Genomic DNA, 17,275 nt, shown 5'->3' with positions numbered 1-17,275 from the left:
ACCTCATTTTTTGTGTTCATAACTATAGCTGGGTTGCAAGCTTTCTATTTGCTTGCTCTGTCTTCATTTTAATTCTTTGTGTTTTGTGTTAGCAGTATCTCTTGTGTCTGTTTTTGTTATCTGAGTGGTTTTATCTTTTAATAGGCTAATTTAACCTATTCATATTTGTAATTATTGTATAATTAGACATAATTCTGAAGCCCTATTTTATTTGTAGTTATTGTTTGGGTTTTTTTCTATTAAGCTTTTTATTGGATTGACTGTATAATTCTAGTGTTCTTTGAAAATTTGAAAATGTTTATATTTTATGTGTTCCTTGAAAATAATTCTTTGAAAATTATTTTTATGTCTGTCCTAATTTTACCATTAAAATTGTGACCACTTTAAAATAATTTTTCTCAACATCTAGAACAATGCTGGCCGATAGAACTTTCTGTAATGCTGGAAATGTTCTATATCAGTGCTATCCAATATGGCAGCTACTGAGCACTTGAAGTGTTAGTATGACATGGAACTGATTTTTTTTTTTTTTTTAATAAACAAAATCTCGCTCTGTTGCCCAGGCTGGAGTGCAGTGGCACGATCATGGCTCACTGCAGCCTCAACATCCTGGCCTCAAGTGATCCTCCCACCTCAGCCTCCTGAGTAGTTGGGACTACAGCTGTGCGTCATGATGCCCAGGTAATTTTTTTTTTAAAAATTTATGTGTTGCCCAGGCTGGTCTCAAACTCCTAGGATCAAGTGATCCTCCCGCCTTGGCCTCCCAAAGTGCTGGGATTATAGGCGTGAGCCACCATACCCAGCAGGAACTAAATGTTTAATTCTATTTAATGTAATAGTCACAGTGGTTAATGGCTTCTGAACAGCTCAAATCTAGGGTTACTTTTTCCTGTGCAAAGCAAACACTGCTCTCTTACTTGCTTGCTCCTGTGTGCCCTCTCCCACCCACACACCCTCCCTGCTAATGTTTCCCATATAGAATCAAATCACTAAGATTTTTGTTCCAGAATACCTTGTTTTATATTATGTATCAAAAATTATTTAAATCAAGTTATATTATTTCCTTTTCCTTTAATACATTATATCGCTGTTTTAGATTTGTTATGTTTAGTTTTGTTGGATAGTCCCTTGACTATTCTTTCAGAAAGTGGCCATGCATGGTAAAATGTGGGTCCTTGCTTTTCCATCTCTATTTTGCTCTCTTACATGCCAGTTTGAATGGATATCGAATTCTAGGTTTAGAATTCAGTTTCCATTACAACTTTGAAGATAGAGTTCTAATGTGCTTCAATTGAGAAGTCTGATGCTAGTCCAATTCTCAACCCTTTTCTCAGGCAATCTGGTTTCAGGTTTGGTTTCTTTGAGTAGTTTTGGAGTTTTCTCTATCCTAGCTGTTCTAAAAGATAAAGTCTTCCTTTATCTCTGGATTATGTGTTTTATTTCTTTGTATGTTTCCTCCAGTCTGTTCTCCTGTGCAATTGTTGTTGCTGCATGTTGGAATTCTGTATCTATCTTCCATGTATCCCAATTTTTTCTTATACTCATTTCTTTGCCTTTTTCAGTGCATTCTGGACAAGCCTCTAGATAATTTTTCAGCACACTAATCAGCCCTTATGTTCTGTTTAATTTCATTGACAGTCTTCTACACTTCTGACATACCTAATCACTTCTTTAAAGAATGTCAAGGAGCTCCATTAAACAACAATCTACTGGGGGTATTTATACTTATATTTAAGTCTTATGTTTGCGATATTTTCTCTGCTTTCTACAGTGATCTGTCAGGAATGGTGTCTCCCTTTCATGGTCTTGGTTTTTCTCAGATACTGTGTGATTCTTGATCTGTTTGCTTTTGTGTTTTGACCTTCCTTGTTTGCCTGTCTTTGGTTTCCTGCCTCTCATAATGAGAAGCCAAATTAGGATGTGGGTCTGACTTGTCTTTAGGACATTGGGTTCTTTTCCTACTTGAAGGTGATAAGCTTGCTAGATTCCCACCTTTTTTCTCCTGGCCTCTGTGACTCTGAGCTTAGTAAAAGCTCTCCTTTCTGAGAGCATTCCACAATGAATTCTCGCCAGGGGACAGCGCTAGAGTTAGGTCTTGTTTTCCTTCTTTTCTTTCTTGATGCACTTGTAGAAGTTTCAGGCTTTGTTCTACTCATTCTCCCATGCATGTGATCACCAAACAGTTCAGGATTTTTTTTTTCCTTAGGGAAATTATGCCACGGCCAATTGCAGGAGTTCAGGAAATTCCTACAGTGCTCTCTCCATTAGAACTGTTTTTCTCCTGTGTGCTTTAGGCTCCCACTTCTATTCTTTTTTTGTTTTGTTTTTTTGAGACGATCTTACTCTGTCACCCAGGCTGGAGTACAGTCGGGTAATCACAGCTTACCGCAACCTTGACCTCTTGGGCTCAGCCTCCTATCTGGGATGACAGGCACATGTCACCAGGCCCAGCTAATTTCCCTTTTTTTTTTTTTTGGCAGGGGTAGGGGGAAGGTAGAAACAAGGTCTCACTATATTGCCTAAGCTGGTCTCAAACTCCTGTGCTCAGACGTTCCTCTGGCCTTGGCCTCCCAAAATGCTGGGATTACAGGTGTCAGCCATGGTGCCCAGCCCTAATTTTACTTTATATATTTTAGAAATTACTTAAATTTTCTGTTCCTTTCCAGGGTCATTTGGATGTATTTTTATTCAAATGGCATTGTCTGGGATTTATGACTTAGTATCTCTCATCACTCATGATCATTTTTAAAGACTTTGTTAATCTGATAGAAAAAAAGTGCCATGGGCGTGGTAGCTCATGCCTGTAATCCCAACACTTTGGGAGGCTGAGGTGGGTGGATCACCTGAGGTCACGAGTTTGAAACCAGCCTGCCCAACATGGTGAAACCCTGTCTCTACTAAAAATACAAAAATTAGCCATACATGGTGGTGGACGCCTGTAATCCCAGCTATTTGGAAGGCCAAGGTCGGAGAATCACTTGAACCCAGGAGGTGGAGGTTGCGGTGAGCCAAGACCATGCCATTGCACTCTAGCCTGGGCAACAAGAGTGAAACTCCATCTCAAAAAAAAAAAAATTTCAGTTTTAATTTGCATTTTCTCCATCTTTGCTGGTATGGATTTTTATGTAGGATTTCCTACATATTGTATTCAGATTGGCCCATGGGAATATTTTAGACATAATGAAAATCAAGAGGCATTCAACCCAAAACACAAATGTTAAATATATTTTTTGTGTCTTCAAGACCTACAGCTATATAAAACAAAGCTTATACTGTCCAGGAATTCTCAGTGGTGTTTGTAGCAGGGAGCTGTGGGAGCAGGAGGGTTTGTGTGGCTTTCTATATCTGAATATCCTGGGGAGTTTCCTCAGATTACTCAGACTGGGATGGGGCATGGTGTGTGTGTGTGTGTGTGAGCGCGGCAGGGGGGTGGGGGTTGTGCTATGCATTTCTTAGCATTTCTTAAGTATCTCCATGTGGCATCTGTAATTTCATTTCCCCTAAATTGGTTTAGTTTGTTTTCCAGTGAAGTTTTGCCTACTGAATGACATTAGTGCTTGATCACTATGGGAACAGAAAAAAGGGCAAAAGCCAAAGTGGTATTAGTATGCCAGAGCAACCACTTTAAGGATCATGTATGGCTTCTGTTTCTTCAGAACAGTAGTGTGGATTTGAGCCTTGCTCTGGGCTGATTATCTCCTTCCTGCCTGCGTGGCTGCCTATCCACCCACCCGCCTCTCTCACTACCTTTTGAGGGGAAGAGAAGAGGAAGGGCAGCTGGGCTAGCTAAAAAGCTTCTATAAAATTTCCTTCATAGCTCAAAGGCCTTAGTAAAGGTCATTCCAATGAAGACTTGTATATTCTGTATGATACTTCACTTCATTTGGTAGATTTCTACCAGTTTGTATTTTCACAAAGGCATGATTTACAAACTCCTTACAAATTGAAAACTGCAAGGGAAGTCTGTGATTGATGTAAAGAGTATCTGTTAAAGTTTAGACACAATTCAGGGTGAGTGTGTACTTTCAGTAGAAACCCATTTCTTGTTTCTAAAATCAACATAAAATTTTCACTCATACTTACATCAACATTCACAGTGTGGTAATCTGAATTGGTGGGTAACCAGGTGTGACTAGCTTCAGAAAAACCAGCATTTGAACTGTTGTCCCACTGCATTGGTGACTTTGAGAGGAGAGTATTCTATGTCAAAAGACCAGAAAGGGAAAACAGTGGTTTGGTTATTAAAAGAAATGTACTTTGGTTCTGATTTACTTCATAATTTAATTCCCTGTAGTTCTTAGCTAGTGTCTGTACTCATTAGCATTTGTGATGAAAAGGCCTTAACACTAGGTACATAAACCAGTTTCACACTTTTAACTGGAAAGTATCTAATAACATTTTGAGTTTGAATAGATAATACTAATTTAACTTTAACATTTTGAGTTTGAATAGACAATACAAATTGAATTTTAATACATGCTTGAAATCTTTGCTGCTTTTTCCTAAAAATCAGTAATACGGGATTTCAAAATATGCTATTACCAATATACATGACTTCTATGGTACAGGGATGGTGAATTTAAGAACACTGCCATGTACAAGTGAGTGTGAATTCTATCCTGCTCATTTATTCAGCCTGGTTATTGCTCATGAGTGCACACACACAATTGTAGGAGCTAATAGAAAAAAAAAGCTTCACCTTAATCAAATATTAGGGAAACTGGATCTCATACAATTGAAAGCTAACCACGCAAATTAAAGTTGCAAGACAGTCATCTACACAGCAACACAATTCTGAAATCTGTAGCTACAAAATAAAAAATGCTTAACTTTGAGGCTGTGCACTGCACTTGATAACAGAAAAGAAAGGGTCCTTGTGCTATAGTCACCGAGACCAAACAGGACAAATGAGAACTAAAGAAATAAGTGTTCCTAACTCCACATTTCAAGTAGAGGGAAATGAATAATATTCTAGACTAAACCATTGGTCCTCCAGTTTTAGTGTGCCTCTCAACACAGTATTCCTGGCAAATAAATAAATAAATAAATAAATAAATGTTAATGTGCCTGTCAGGTAGAAAACATCTTTAAAATGCCCTCCCCAAGAAATTTAGTTGTGTGGCTCCAAAAGCATTTTTTAAATAAGCTCTCAAACCACCAAGAAAGCTGAGAATTCTTACTAACAGTAAGAAAGAAAAGCAAAGTAACCATAATTTTCAACAATGGAATAGAGAGAGAGTAAGTTCTCTGATTTGGCAAAAAAGAAAAAATGAGTACTTGGTTTTATAACTGTGATGAATAGTCAAGTTGTATTCAACTTACAGTATCATAGCTTTCATTGAGATTTATGGCTACAATATTTCCCATTCCAATTTCTTCTCCATAGTAAGTTATAGGAGTTCCAGGCAGTGTGAAAAGAAGCATGTTCATCATGTTGACATACTCATTCCCCAAACGAGAAGTCAGCCGGGAACTGTCTGGTCCGCCAGTCTGAAAGGCAGATATTTTTAAGAACACAGCTCTATAACACAGTTTTCTGAAAGATTTACCCTATTTCACAGAAAGTTCACCAGGTAGCAAAACAAAGTAGATGTGGTACCTTGTTACTAGCAAGCCTGGACTTGAGTCCTAGGCCTGCTATTTGCTGTGTAACTGACTAATTTACTATCTTGGCCACTGATGAGCAAGAAAAGAGTGGTAAGAATTTACAATGATATTGCAAATAAAACTCAAAGGGTACATAGTCATATTTTCTCATATCTGGATAAGAGAATATTGACAGGAAAGGAAACAAAACTGTTGCAGAGAGCAAGACCATGGAACAAGGTGAAAGGACAGGCATGAGAGACTTCTGATGTGTCCTCTTTTAAAATTGTTTTGACTTATGAACTATTCAGACAAAATTTTAAAGTAAATCAACTTTTGGAAAGAATTTACATAGTCCAAGATGAAATGTTATAAAGTGTTTTCTATTTGTAAATATATTTCCATGTTAAATGTTCTAGCCCTTATTTAAATAAGAGTTTGTTTAAATAAGAATTTATTTCAATCACCTGACAACTCTCCATAACCCACAACTCAAACCCTCATGTGCATATGCTGAGCATGGCACTTTCCGTTTTAAAAAGTACTTTCACACCTATATTTCCCTCCTTCACACAACAGTGCTAGCAAGTACTATCTCCATTTTACAAATGAGGAAACAAGCTCTGAGAAATTGCATCATTTATTCAAGTAGTAGTATGAGACAGAACTAGTGTTTGAACTTGAGTCTTAGGACAAGATTTAATTGCTACAATTCAAGAAATAGGAGGTTGCCTTTTTTTTTTTTTTTACCTTCTTAGGATGTATGAAAATGATCTTTATAATTATGTTTTATAGACCATTATGAAGTATTTTCTATATTTATGGCCAGGAAATTAGGTCAATTTTTGCCTCCATCCTTTTATTCTTTTCTCTATCATGAGATCTTCTGACAAGAAACCCTTTGATTTCTCAAGCCTTCTGGACATAGAGCACAACAAACACTGGGAGAGGAAGAATGTGATTTTCAGAATTGTCATACTACTTAAAATGTCCAGTTTTTAACAACAAATATACAAAACAGGCAAAGAAAACAGGAAAATATGGCTCATATAATGGGGGGAGTCAATAGCAAATGTTGCTTAGGAAGACCAAACATTGGACTTACTAGACAAAGACTTTAAACCAGCTAATATTTTGATATTCAAAGAAAAAAGCTGTGTCTAAAGAATTTAAAGTATATGAACAGTTATCAAATAGACAATAAAGAGAAATTATGAAAAAATAAAAAATTTAGAGTTAAGTACAATAGCTAAAGTGAGACATTTACTAGAGGGACTTGACAAATTTGAACTAGCAAAGGAATCAGAAAACTTGAAGACAGGTCAATTGAGAGTATATGGCCTGAGAACCAGAAAGAAAAAATAGCGAAGAATGAGGCCTGGCACTGTGGCTCCCACCTGTAATCCCAGTGCTTTGGGATGCCAAGGCAGGAGGATTGCTTGAGCCCAGGAGTTCTAGACCAGCCTGGGCAATATGGTGAGACCCCATGTCTACAAAAAATTAAAAATTTTGCCAGGCATGGTGGCATGCACCTGTAGCCTCAGCTACTCAAGAAGCTGAGATGGGAAAATTGAGCACAGGACGTCAGGGTTGCAGTGAGCCATGTTTACACCACCGCACTCCAGCCTGGGTGACAGAGCAAAACCCTATCTCAGAAAAAAGAGCAGACTCTCAGAGACCTGTGGGATACTATCATGCATACCAACATATGCAAAGTGGGAATCTCAGGAGAGAAGGGAGAGAAATGGTCAGAAACAATATTTGAAAAAATAGCCAACAACTTCCCAAATTTGATTTTTTTAATATTGTGTATCTAAGAACCTCAGTGAACTCCCAAGTAGGACAAAATTTTTAAAAACCCACACTTAGACATATCAAACCATTAAAAGACACAATCTTTAAAGGAGCAAAGAAAATTGGTATATCGGCCGGGCGCGGTGGCTCAAGCCTGTAATCCCAGCACTTTGGGAGGCCGAGACGGGCGGATCATGAGGTCAGGAGATCGAGACCATCCTGGCTAATACGGCGAAACCCCGTCTCTACTAAAAAATACAAAAAACTAGCTGGGCGACGAGGCGGGCGCCTGTAGTCCCAGCTACTCGAGAGGCTGAGACAGGAGAATGGCGTAAACCCGGGAGGCGGAGCTTGCAGTGAGCTGAGAGCCGGCCACTGCACTCCAGCCTGGGCGGCAGAGCAAGACTCCGTCTCAAAAAAAAAAAAAAAAGAAAGAAAATTGGTATATCACATGTAAGGAATCTCAGTAAGATTAGCAATTGACTTCTTAACAGAAACCATGGAGGCCAGAGGGCAATGGGATGACATATTCGAACTGATGAAAGAAAGAAATGTAAACCAAGATTTCTATATCCAGCAAAACTGTTATTCAATAATGAAAATAAGAGATACCACTTCATATGTACTATGATGAGCATAATTTTTAAAAACAAGACAGAAAAGTGTCAGGATGAAAAGAAATTGGAACCTTCGTATATTGCTGATGGGAATGTAAAATGGAGAAAATAGTTTGGTAGTTCCTCAAAAATCAGAGAAGTATTATATGATCCAAGGCTGGGCACAGTGGCTCACACCTGTAATCCTAACACTTTGAGAGGCCAAGGTAGGAGGATCACTCGAGCTCAGGAGTTCAAGACCAGCCTGGACAACATGGCGAAAACCCATCTCCAAAAAAAATACAAAAATTAGCCAGGTATGGTGGCATGCACCTGTAGTCCCAGCTACTTGGTGGGAGCTGAGGCAAGAGGATTGCTTGAGCCCAGGAAGTCAAGGCTGCCATGAGCCATGTTCACACCACTGTGTTCCAGCCTGGGTGACAAAGTGAGATCCTGTCTCCAAAAAAAAGGCTGGATATGATGGCTTATGCCTGTAATCCCAGCACTTTGGGAGGCCAAGGCAGCAAATCACTTGAGGCCAGGAATTCCAGACCAGCCTGGCCAACATGTCAAAACCCCATTTCTACTAAAAATACAAAAATTAGCCAGTCATGGTGGCACATGCCTGTAATCTGAGCTACACAGGAGGCTGAGGCATAAGAATTACTTGAACCCAGAGGTGGAGTTTGCAATGAGCCGAGATCATACCACTGCACTCCAGCCTGGGTGATAGTGAGACTCAAAAACAAGACAAAACAAGAAAGAAGTATTATGTGACCCAGCAATTCCACTCCGTGGTATAGATCCAGAAGAATTGAAATCGGGGGCTTAAACAGATACTTGTACACCATTGGTTTGTAACATTATTCCAGTAGCCAAAAGAAGGCAAAACCACAAATGTCACCAACAGATGAATAGATAACATGTGTTACATAGGTACCATGGAATGTTATTCAGTCATAAGAAGGAATAAGATGTGATACATGCTATTGTATGTATGAAGGGAACTTGAAAACATTAAGCTAAGTGAAATGAGGCAGACACAAAAGGACAAACATTGTTATGATTCCACTTATATGAGGTACCTAGAATAGGCAAATTTCTCGAGGCTGAAAATAGAATGGAGGATATTGGGTTAGTGGTGGGAGTGAGGAATTACTGTTTAATGGGTACAGGTTTTCTGTTTGGGATGATAAAAGTTCTAGAAACATAATGGTGATGGTTGTACAACATTTTGAATGTATTTAATGCATTGAATTACACACTTTCAAATGTTTAAAATTATGTTTTATGCATATTTTGCCATAATTTTAAAACAACAAATTCCTCAGGAGGCCGGGCACAGTGGCTCACACCTGTAATCCCAGCACTTTGGGAGGCCGAGGTGGGCGGATCATGAGGTCAGGAGACTGAGACCATCCTGGCTAACACGATGAAACCCTGTCTCTACTAAAAATACAAAAAGCCGGGCGTGGTTACAGGTACCTGTAGTCCCAGCTACTCAGGAGGCTGAGACAGGAGAATGGCGTGAACCCGGGAGGCGGAGCTTGCAGTAAGCCAAGATCACGCCACTGCACTCCAGCCTGGGCGACAGAGCAAGACTCTACCTCAGAAAATAATAATAATAATAATTCCTCAGGAATTCACAATAAACTATTAGAAACGAAAAACAAGTTCATCAATGTTATAGGATACAAGATCAATATACACAAATCTATTGTATTTCTATACACTAATAATGAAGAATCCAAAATTGAAATTAAGAAAACAATTCAGTTTACAATAATATCAAAAGAACAAAATACTTAGGAATAAATTGAACAAAAGGTGTAAGACTTATACAATGAAAAATACAAAACATCATCGAAAGACCTAAATAAGATACATCTGTGTTCATGGATTAGCAGACTTAATATTGTTAAGATGGCATGACTGCCAAAAATGATGAACAGATTCTGTGCAATCCCTATCAAAATCCCAGTTGGCTTTTTAAATCCCAGTTGGCTATTCTAAAATTTATATGGAAATCCTAAAATTTGCATGGAAATATAAGGTACCCAGAACAGCTAAAACAATCTTGAAAAATAACAAAGTTGGAGGACCCATACCTGTCTATGTTAAAACTTACTAAGCTACACCAACTCAGGGTGTTCAGGCATAGAAACAGACATATAGATGAGCAGAACTGAGGTCTGGAAACCTAATCAACTGATTTCTTTTTTTGGTTTTGTTAATATATATATATAATATATATTATATATATATATATATATAATTTTTTTTTTTTTTTTTTTTTTTTTTTTTTTTTGAGACGGAGTCTCGCTCTGTCGCCCAGGCTGGAGTGCAGTGGCATGATCTTGGCTCACTGCCAGCTCTACCTCCCGGGTTCACACCATTCTCCTGCCTCAACCTCAGTAGCTGGGCTACAGCCGCCTGCCACCACACCTGGCTAATTTTTTATATTTTTAGTAGAGACGGGGTTTCACTGTATTAGCCAAGATGGTCTCGATCTCCTGACCTCGTGATCCACCCGCCTCAGCCTCCCAAAGTGCTGGGATTACAGGCGTCAGCCACCACGCCCGGCCTTATTTTATATTTAGAGATGGGTTCTCACTCTGTCACCCAGGTTGGAGTTCAGTAGTTGATGATCATGGCTCACTGCAACCTTGAACTCCTGGGCTCAACTCCCACCTCAACCTCCCAAAGTGCTGGGATTTCAGGTGTGAGCCACCATGCCCAGTTGAGTTTTCAACAAAGATTCCATGATAATCCAATGAAGGAAAGAATAGTCTTTTTAGCATGTGGTGCTGAGATAAATGGACCAGGCAGTAGTTTCTAATATAACACTAAAAGTACAAGTAACAACAACAACAAAATTGGACTTCATAAAATTAAAACTTTTATGCTTTTGAGGGACGCTATCAAGAAAGTGACATGAAAGCCCACAGAATGGGAGAAAATACTTGCAAATCACCTATCCAGTATATATCAGGAATTCTTACAACTAAACAGTAAAAAGATAACCAAATGTAATTATAGGCAAATAATTTGGATAGACATTTCTCCAAATAGGACATACAAATGTCCAATAAGCACATGAAAATACCCTCAACAAAATTAGCCATCAGGGAAATGCAAAAAATAAAATAAAATTACAATGAGATAACAACTTGACACTCAGCAGGAAGGCCATCATCACAAGGCTTGATGAGATGTAGAAAAATTGGAACCCTTGTAACATTGCTGGTGGGAATGTAAAATGGTGTAACTACTTTGGAAAACAGTTTGGCAGTTCCTCAAATAGTTAAATGTAGACTTACCATATGCCCAGTGGAGCAGTTCCACTCCCCGATATATACCAGAGAGAACTGAAAACATGCTTTTATAAAAGCTTGTACACAAATGTCCATAGCATCACCATTCATAATAGTCCAAAAGTGAAAACACACATATGTCAATTCATGAATGGATAAACAAAATGTGCTTTATGGAAGTTATTATTCAGCCATAAAAAGGAACGATGTACTGATACGTACTGCAACATGGATAAACCTTGAAAACACCATGTTAAGTGAAAGAAGCTAGACACAAAAGGCCCATATTGTATAACTTCATTTACATGAAATGCCCTGAGTAGGCAAATCCATAGACACAGAAGGTAGGTGAGTGGTTGCCAGAGACTGAGGACAGAGAGGGAGGGGCCATGCGGAGTGATTACTAATGGGATATGTGGTTTCTTTTGGGGGTGATGAAAATGCTCTGGAATGAGATGTTGGTGATAGTTGCATAATTCTGTGAATATACCAAAAATCCACTTAATTATATACTTTAAAAACGGTAAATTTTGGCTGGACTCGGTGGCTCACACCTGCAATCCCAGCACTTTGGGAGGCTGAGATGGGTGGATCACCTGAGGTCAGGAGTTCGAGACCAGCCTGGTCAACATGATGAAACCCCGTGTCTCTACTAAAAATACAAAAAAAATAGCTGGGCGTGGTGGCGGGCACCTGTAATCCCAGGTACTCTGGAGGCTGAGGTAGGAGAATTACTTGAACCCAGGAGGCAGAGGTTGCAGTGAGCCGGGATCATGCCACTGCACTCCAGCCTGGGTAACAAGAGCAAAACTCCATCTCGAAAAAAAAAAAAAAGATAAATTTTATGGTATGTGAATTGTATGTCAACAAAGTTGTTATTTTAAAATTGTAGTATAGTTTTAATACTGACATTTAACAAATTAAAGCTTTTACCATGGCTAAATGTGAGCCTCTTTCCCCTCACTGGACGGAGAAAGGCTCTGGCAATGGAAACACACATTCCTGCCAATTAAAGCATCAGAAAAGATTGAAATAAGCTTAATCATGGTTCACAGATTCTGCCAGTGTTTTTCTGCCTAGGCTGCATTTTCTCCTTTATCCTTTCAGGTTTTCATCAGGCTGTGTAAGATAGCTGGCAGGATCTGTGCATAAAGTATCAAAATCATACCACTTTTCAGAGCTCAGATCAAACCTACAAGTATTGTGGGGGTACCACAGAAGATATTGACTAGTGTAAGGCAACTCGCTATACAAGAGCAACTCTCTCTGTATATAAGAGAAGGCACAGCTTTGGTAAATCGCTGAACTGCATAAGAATAACAGCACCAGCAACAAACAAACCCTGAGCACCTCAGTGTGAGGTGGGCACCATGCTAGGATGCTGGGAACCTGCCTCTGCCCTTACCCAGTGCACAGTCGAGTGGGGAAAGCAGACATCATGGAAGTGTGTGAACTTTAAGGAAAGGGAATGAAGGGGTGCTACAGTATACAGTAGGTAGACCTGACACCTCATTTGGGGGCTCCAGAAGGCTTCCTGTGTTGACACTTACCTGAGACCTCAAGGATGAGACCACAGAAACAGCCTAAGGTGGTAGAGATACAGAGAGATGGAATATTATCGAGACTAAAAAGGTGTTTTAGAATTTACATTTATAATATATTAAAGAAAGGAAGGGCCAGGAGTGGTGGCTCATGCCTATAATCCCAGCACTTGGGGAGGCCGAGACGGGTGGATCACAAGGTCAGGAGTTCAAGACCAGCCTGAGCAACATGGTGAAACCCGTCTCTACTAAAAATAAAAAAATTAGCTGTGCATGGTGGTGTGCACCTGTAATCCCAGCTACTCAGGAGGCTGAGGCAGGAAAAGTGCTTGAACCTGGGAGGCGGAGCTTGCAGGGAGTCAAGATCGCACCACTGCACTCCAGCCTAGGCAACAGAGGGAGACTCCATCTCAAAAAAAAAAAAAAGAAAGAAGGGAGGGTTGCTTTTATATGAGAGAAAGAAACTTCCATTTTGTTTCAACCACTGTTACTGTGGGACTTTGAAGCAGCAGGGCTTACGTCGATAATACTACAAACATCTTACAGAGGGGCCTAATGTTGATCTCTGACTCAAACTCAAAGACAGAAAGATCAGATCAGGAAAAGCAACCCTGACAGGTGTGGAAGTGAGAATACTGGTTTGTTACCACAGGTATGTATCACTGTATCTTTTGTTCTTTACTGAAGTAATATATTGCCAGTCTTGAAAAATGTTAGTGCCGGGCATGGTGGCTCATGCCTGTATTCCCAGCACTTTGGGAGACTAAGGTGGGCAGATCACCTGAGGTCAGGAGTTTAAGACAAGCCTGGCCAACATGGTAAAACCCCACCTCTACTAAAAATACAAAAAAATAATTAGCCAGGCATGGTGGCATGCGCCTGTAGTCCTAGCTACTCAGGAGGGTGAAGTGGGAGGATTGCTTGAGCCTCAGAGGTTGAGGCTGCAGTGAGCCATGATTGCACCATTGCACTCCAGCCTGGGTGCAGAGTGAGACCCTATCTCAAAAAAAAAAAAAAAAAAAAAAATTGTTCTGAAGAGTGTAGTGCAGAAGGTGGAGAAATTCTTTCTCTGAGAATCTCTGTAGTTTAAATGCTTTTTGCAGTGCCTTCTACCTCACAAACTGGTGTTTTGTCACAGTTTTATGTTGCCCTGAATTGCGGTGTACCTCTTTCCACACCTGAAATCCTCTTTCTTCCCATTGACATCATAAACTCTGGGATATGTGGGGAGAAATTATTTTTTGATATCCATCCTCAAAAAGCCTAGCAGTGTTCTGAGCATAGACAAGCACTCATTCAATATCCATTCCATTCAGTGGGCAGTGTCTCTCCCTTAACAAAAAGAACCTGGCAGAGGTTGGGACAGGCCTGGCCACTGAACAATCATGAAATAAGGCAGAGGTGATGGTCACTTAGAGACAAAGGTCCATTGTATTTTAGAGGTAACTAGACAGCAAAGGCAACAGCAGCACATTATGTACTGTGCTGGCATGAGGACTTACCATCCAATTAGGCCATTTTCCTTCTGGCATGTTTTCCATCCAGGATGTGATAACCTCATACACACTGTTCCCAGAAACAGTGTCTAGCATGGTGAGGTAATTGTTGAAGGGAAAGTCGGCTTCTTGGATAAATGGCAATCCATAGTACATCACGGTTCTGTCAATAGTTTCTGCATAGGCTTCAGTCCCCATGAACCTGTAAGAGTTGACAAGGTTCAGTGTCATCAGGGCCTGTCAGAAGACTGGGAAGGCGCTCCACAGCTGCTTATCTTGCATGTACAAGATGTAGGGGCTGAATGCACACCATTAACCATACAGGACTAGCACCTTCTAGAAAGCATAATCAAGCTGTCACCAAAGGTTAGACTGGATTAAGAAAATGTGGCACATATACACCATGGAATACTATGCAGCCATAAAAAAGGATAAGTTCATGTCCTTTGCAGGGACATGGATGAAGCTGAAAACCATCATTCTGAGCAAACTATCACAAGGACAGAAAATAAAATACTGCATGTTCTCACTCATAGGTGGGAACTGAATAACGAGAACACATGGACACAGGGTGGGGAACATCACACACCGGGGCCTGTCGGTGGGGGGGCTAAGGGAAGGACAGCATTAGGAGAAATACCTAATGTAAATGACAAGTTGATGGGTGCAGCAAACCAACATGGCACATGTATACCTAAGTACCAAACCTGCACGTTGTTCACATGTACCCTAGAACTTAATAAAAAATAATACAAGGCAGAAAAATCTCCCCCCTCAAAAAATGAAACACATTTGAGTGCCAGGCATGGTGGCTCACACCTGTAATCCCAACACTTTGGGAGGCCGAGGCAGGTGGATCACTTGAGGTCAGGAGTTTGAGACAAACTTGGCCAACATGGAGAAACCTTGTCTCTACCAAAAATACAAAAATTAGGTGTGGTGTGGTGGTATGTGCCTGTAATCCCAGCTACTCAGAAGGCTGAGGCAGGAGAATCACTTGAATTTGGGAGGTGAAGGTTGCAGTGAGCCAAGATCGTGCCACCACACTCCAGCCTGGGCAACAGAGTGAGACTCTTAAAAAAAAAAAAAAAATTGGATCTCAGTCTATATTGGTTGTGAGACAGTTTCGCTCTCATTGCCCAGACTGGAGTGCAATGCCGTGATCTCTGCTCACTGCAACCTCCACCTCCCCCTGGGTGCCAGCGATTCTCCTGCCTCAGCCTCCCGAATAGCTGGGATTACAGGTGGCCACCACCAAGCCCGGCTAATTTTTTTTGTGTTTTTAGTAGACACGGGGTTTCACCATGTTGGCCAGGCTGGTCTCAAACTCCTGACCTCAGATGATCCGCCCGCCTCAGCCTCCCAAAGTGCCGCAATTATAGGCATGAGCCACCACGCCCAGCCTGTTCTTTTTTTTCTAAACCTAGAATCCTAGGAGAAATAATCTCCTAGAATCAAAAATCAGTAACATCCTGACACTAAAACTCATTGACATCCATGAAGACTTTCTTTAGCAATTCTCATCACTCCATTTAGAATCTGAAGTTTATGTCTGCAAATAAGGTGAGGTATTTTCTCCAAAAGAACTTCCCCTTGTATTTGAGTCCCTATAAAGTCTTGCCTTATTATTGGTGTGCACTCTCAAACACTGATGAAGACCCATTCACCTGAAATGACTCCGATCAATGCTGACTTTAGCTATGTGAGGCAGCATATTTATGGATAAGTGCATGGTCTCTGGAGCCCAACTGCTTCAGTTCCAATCCCATAGTTGCCACTCCTACCTGTGGACATTACCTGCATGCTCAGAACCTCAGTTTCCTTATCTATAAAATGGAGACAGGAATCGGAGTACCTACTCTAAGGAGATGAAATTTAATTCCTTCCTAATTGATTCTGTTGGGTGATCTATATAAACTTAATGATGGGTAATTTTATTGAGTATTTATTATGATCCAGGCACTACTTTAAGTACTTTATATACATTATTTAATCTCACAACAGCCGTATAGAGCTTACTGCTATCACTTTTTTATTGATGAGAAAACAGACATATTAATTAACTGGCCCTAGATCACACAGCTACAGAGCAGGACTCCTTCAGACCTACCTGATTTCAAAGCTGTGGTCCTGATACTTTAGCTGAAACATGTGGATTCATACTGTACAAGGAAACTACATATCCAATAACAATGATAAAAATAATACTACAGAGAAGGAGCTGGTATTTTTTTTTTTCTTGAGATGGAGTCTTGCTCTGTTGCCCAGGCTGGAGTACAATGGCATGATCTCAGCTCACTGCAACCTCCACCTCCCGGGTTCAAGCAATTCTCCTGCCTCAGCCTCCTGAGTAGCTGGGATTACAGGCATGCACCACCATGGCTGGCTAATCACTGTAGTTTTAGTAGAGGAGGGTTTCGCCATGTTGCCCAGGCTGGTCCCAGACACTGTCAAGTGATCTGTCAGCCTCGACCCCCCCACCCCCACCCCTCCCCACAGTGCTGGTATTACAGGCATAAGCCACTGCACCCAGCTGGAGCTGGTTCTGTTTTTTTGGTTCTTATTTTTATTTTTATTTTTTTTGAGATGGAGTCTCGCTCTGTTGCCCAGGCTGGAGTGCAGTGGCACAATCTTGACTCACTGCAACCTCTGCCTCCCAGGTTCAAGTGATTTTCCTGCCTCAGCCTCCCAAGTAGCTGGTATTATAGGCGCCCACCACCAGGCCCAGCTAATTTTTGTATTTTTAGTAGAGACAGGGTTTCACCATGTTGGCCAGGATGGTCTCGAACTCCTGACCTCGTGATCCGCCTGCCTTGGCCTCCCACAGTGCTGGGTTTACAGACATGAGCCACTGTGCCCAGCCTGGAGCTGGTTTTTAAAAAAGAAAAAAACAATGGTTCACGGTTAACATTTAGCTAAGATAATTTTTTTTTTTTTTTTTTTTTTTT

At 40.5% G+C, this 17,275-nt stretch overlaps 1 protein-coding gene across 1 annotated transcript in view; it reads right to left on the bottom strand.

Annotated features, from left to right (window-relative positions):
• Window positions 1–17,275, bottom strand: part of SLC3A1 (solute carrier family 3 member 1) — a 46,833-nt gene that overhangs the window by 2,796 nt on the left and 26,762 nt on the right. The window contains 3 exon segments of the mRNA XM_017862705.1: window positions 4,084–4,200; window positions 5,323–5,490; window positions 14,334–14,529. Coding sequence (XP_017718194.1) covers window positions 4,084–4,200; window positions 5,323–5,490; window positions 14,334–14,529 — 481 coding nt within the window.

Source organism: Rhinopithecus bieti, unplaced genomic scaffold (genome assembly GCF_001698545.2).
Source record: "Rhinopithecus bieti isolate Rb0 unplaced genomic scaffold, ASM169854v2 scaffold_61117, whole genome shotgun sequence".
NCBI classification, from domain to species: Eukaryota; Metazoa; Chordata; class Mammalia; order Primates; family Cercopithecidae; genus Rhinopithecus; species Rhinopithecus bieti.
This window is presented reverse-complemented; position numbering and strand designations above follow the sequence as displayed.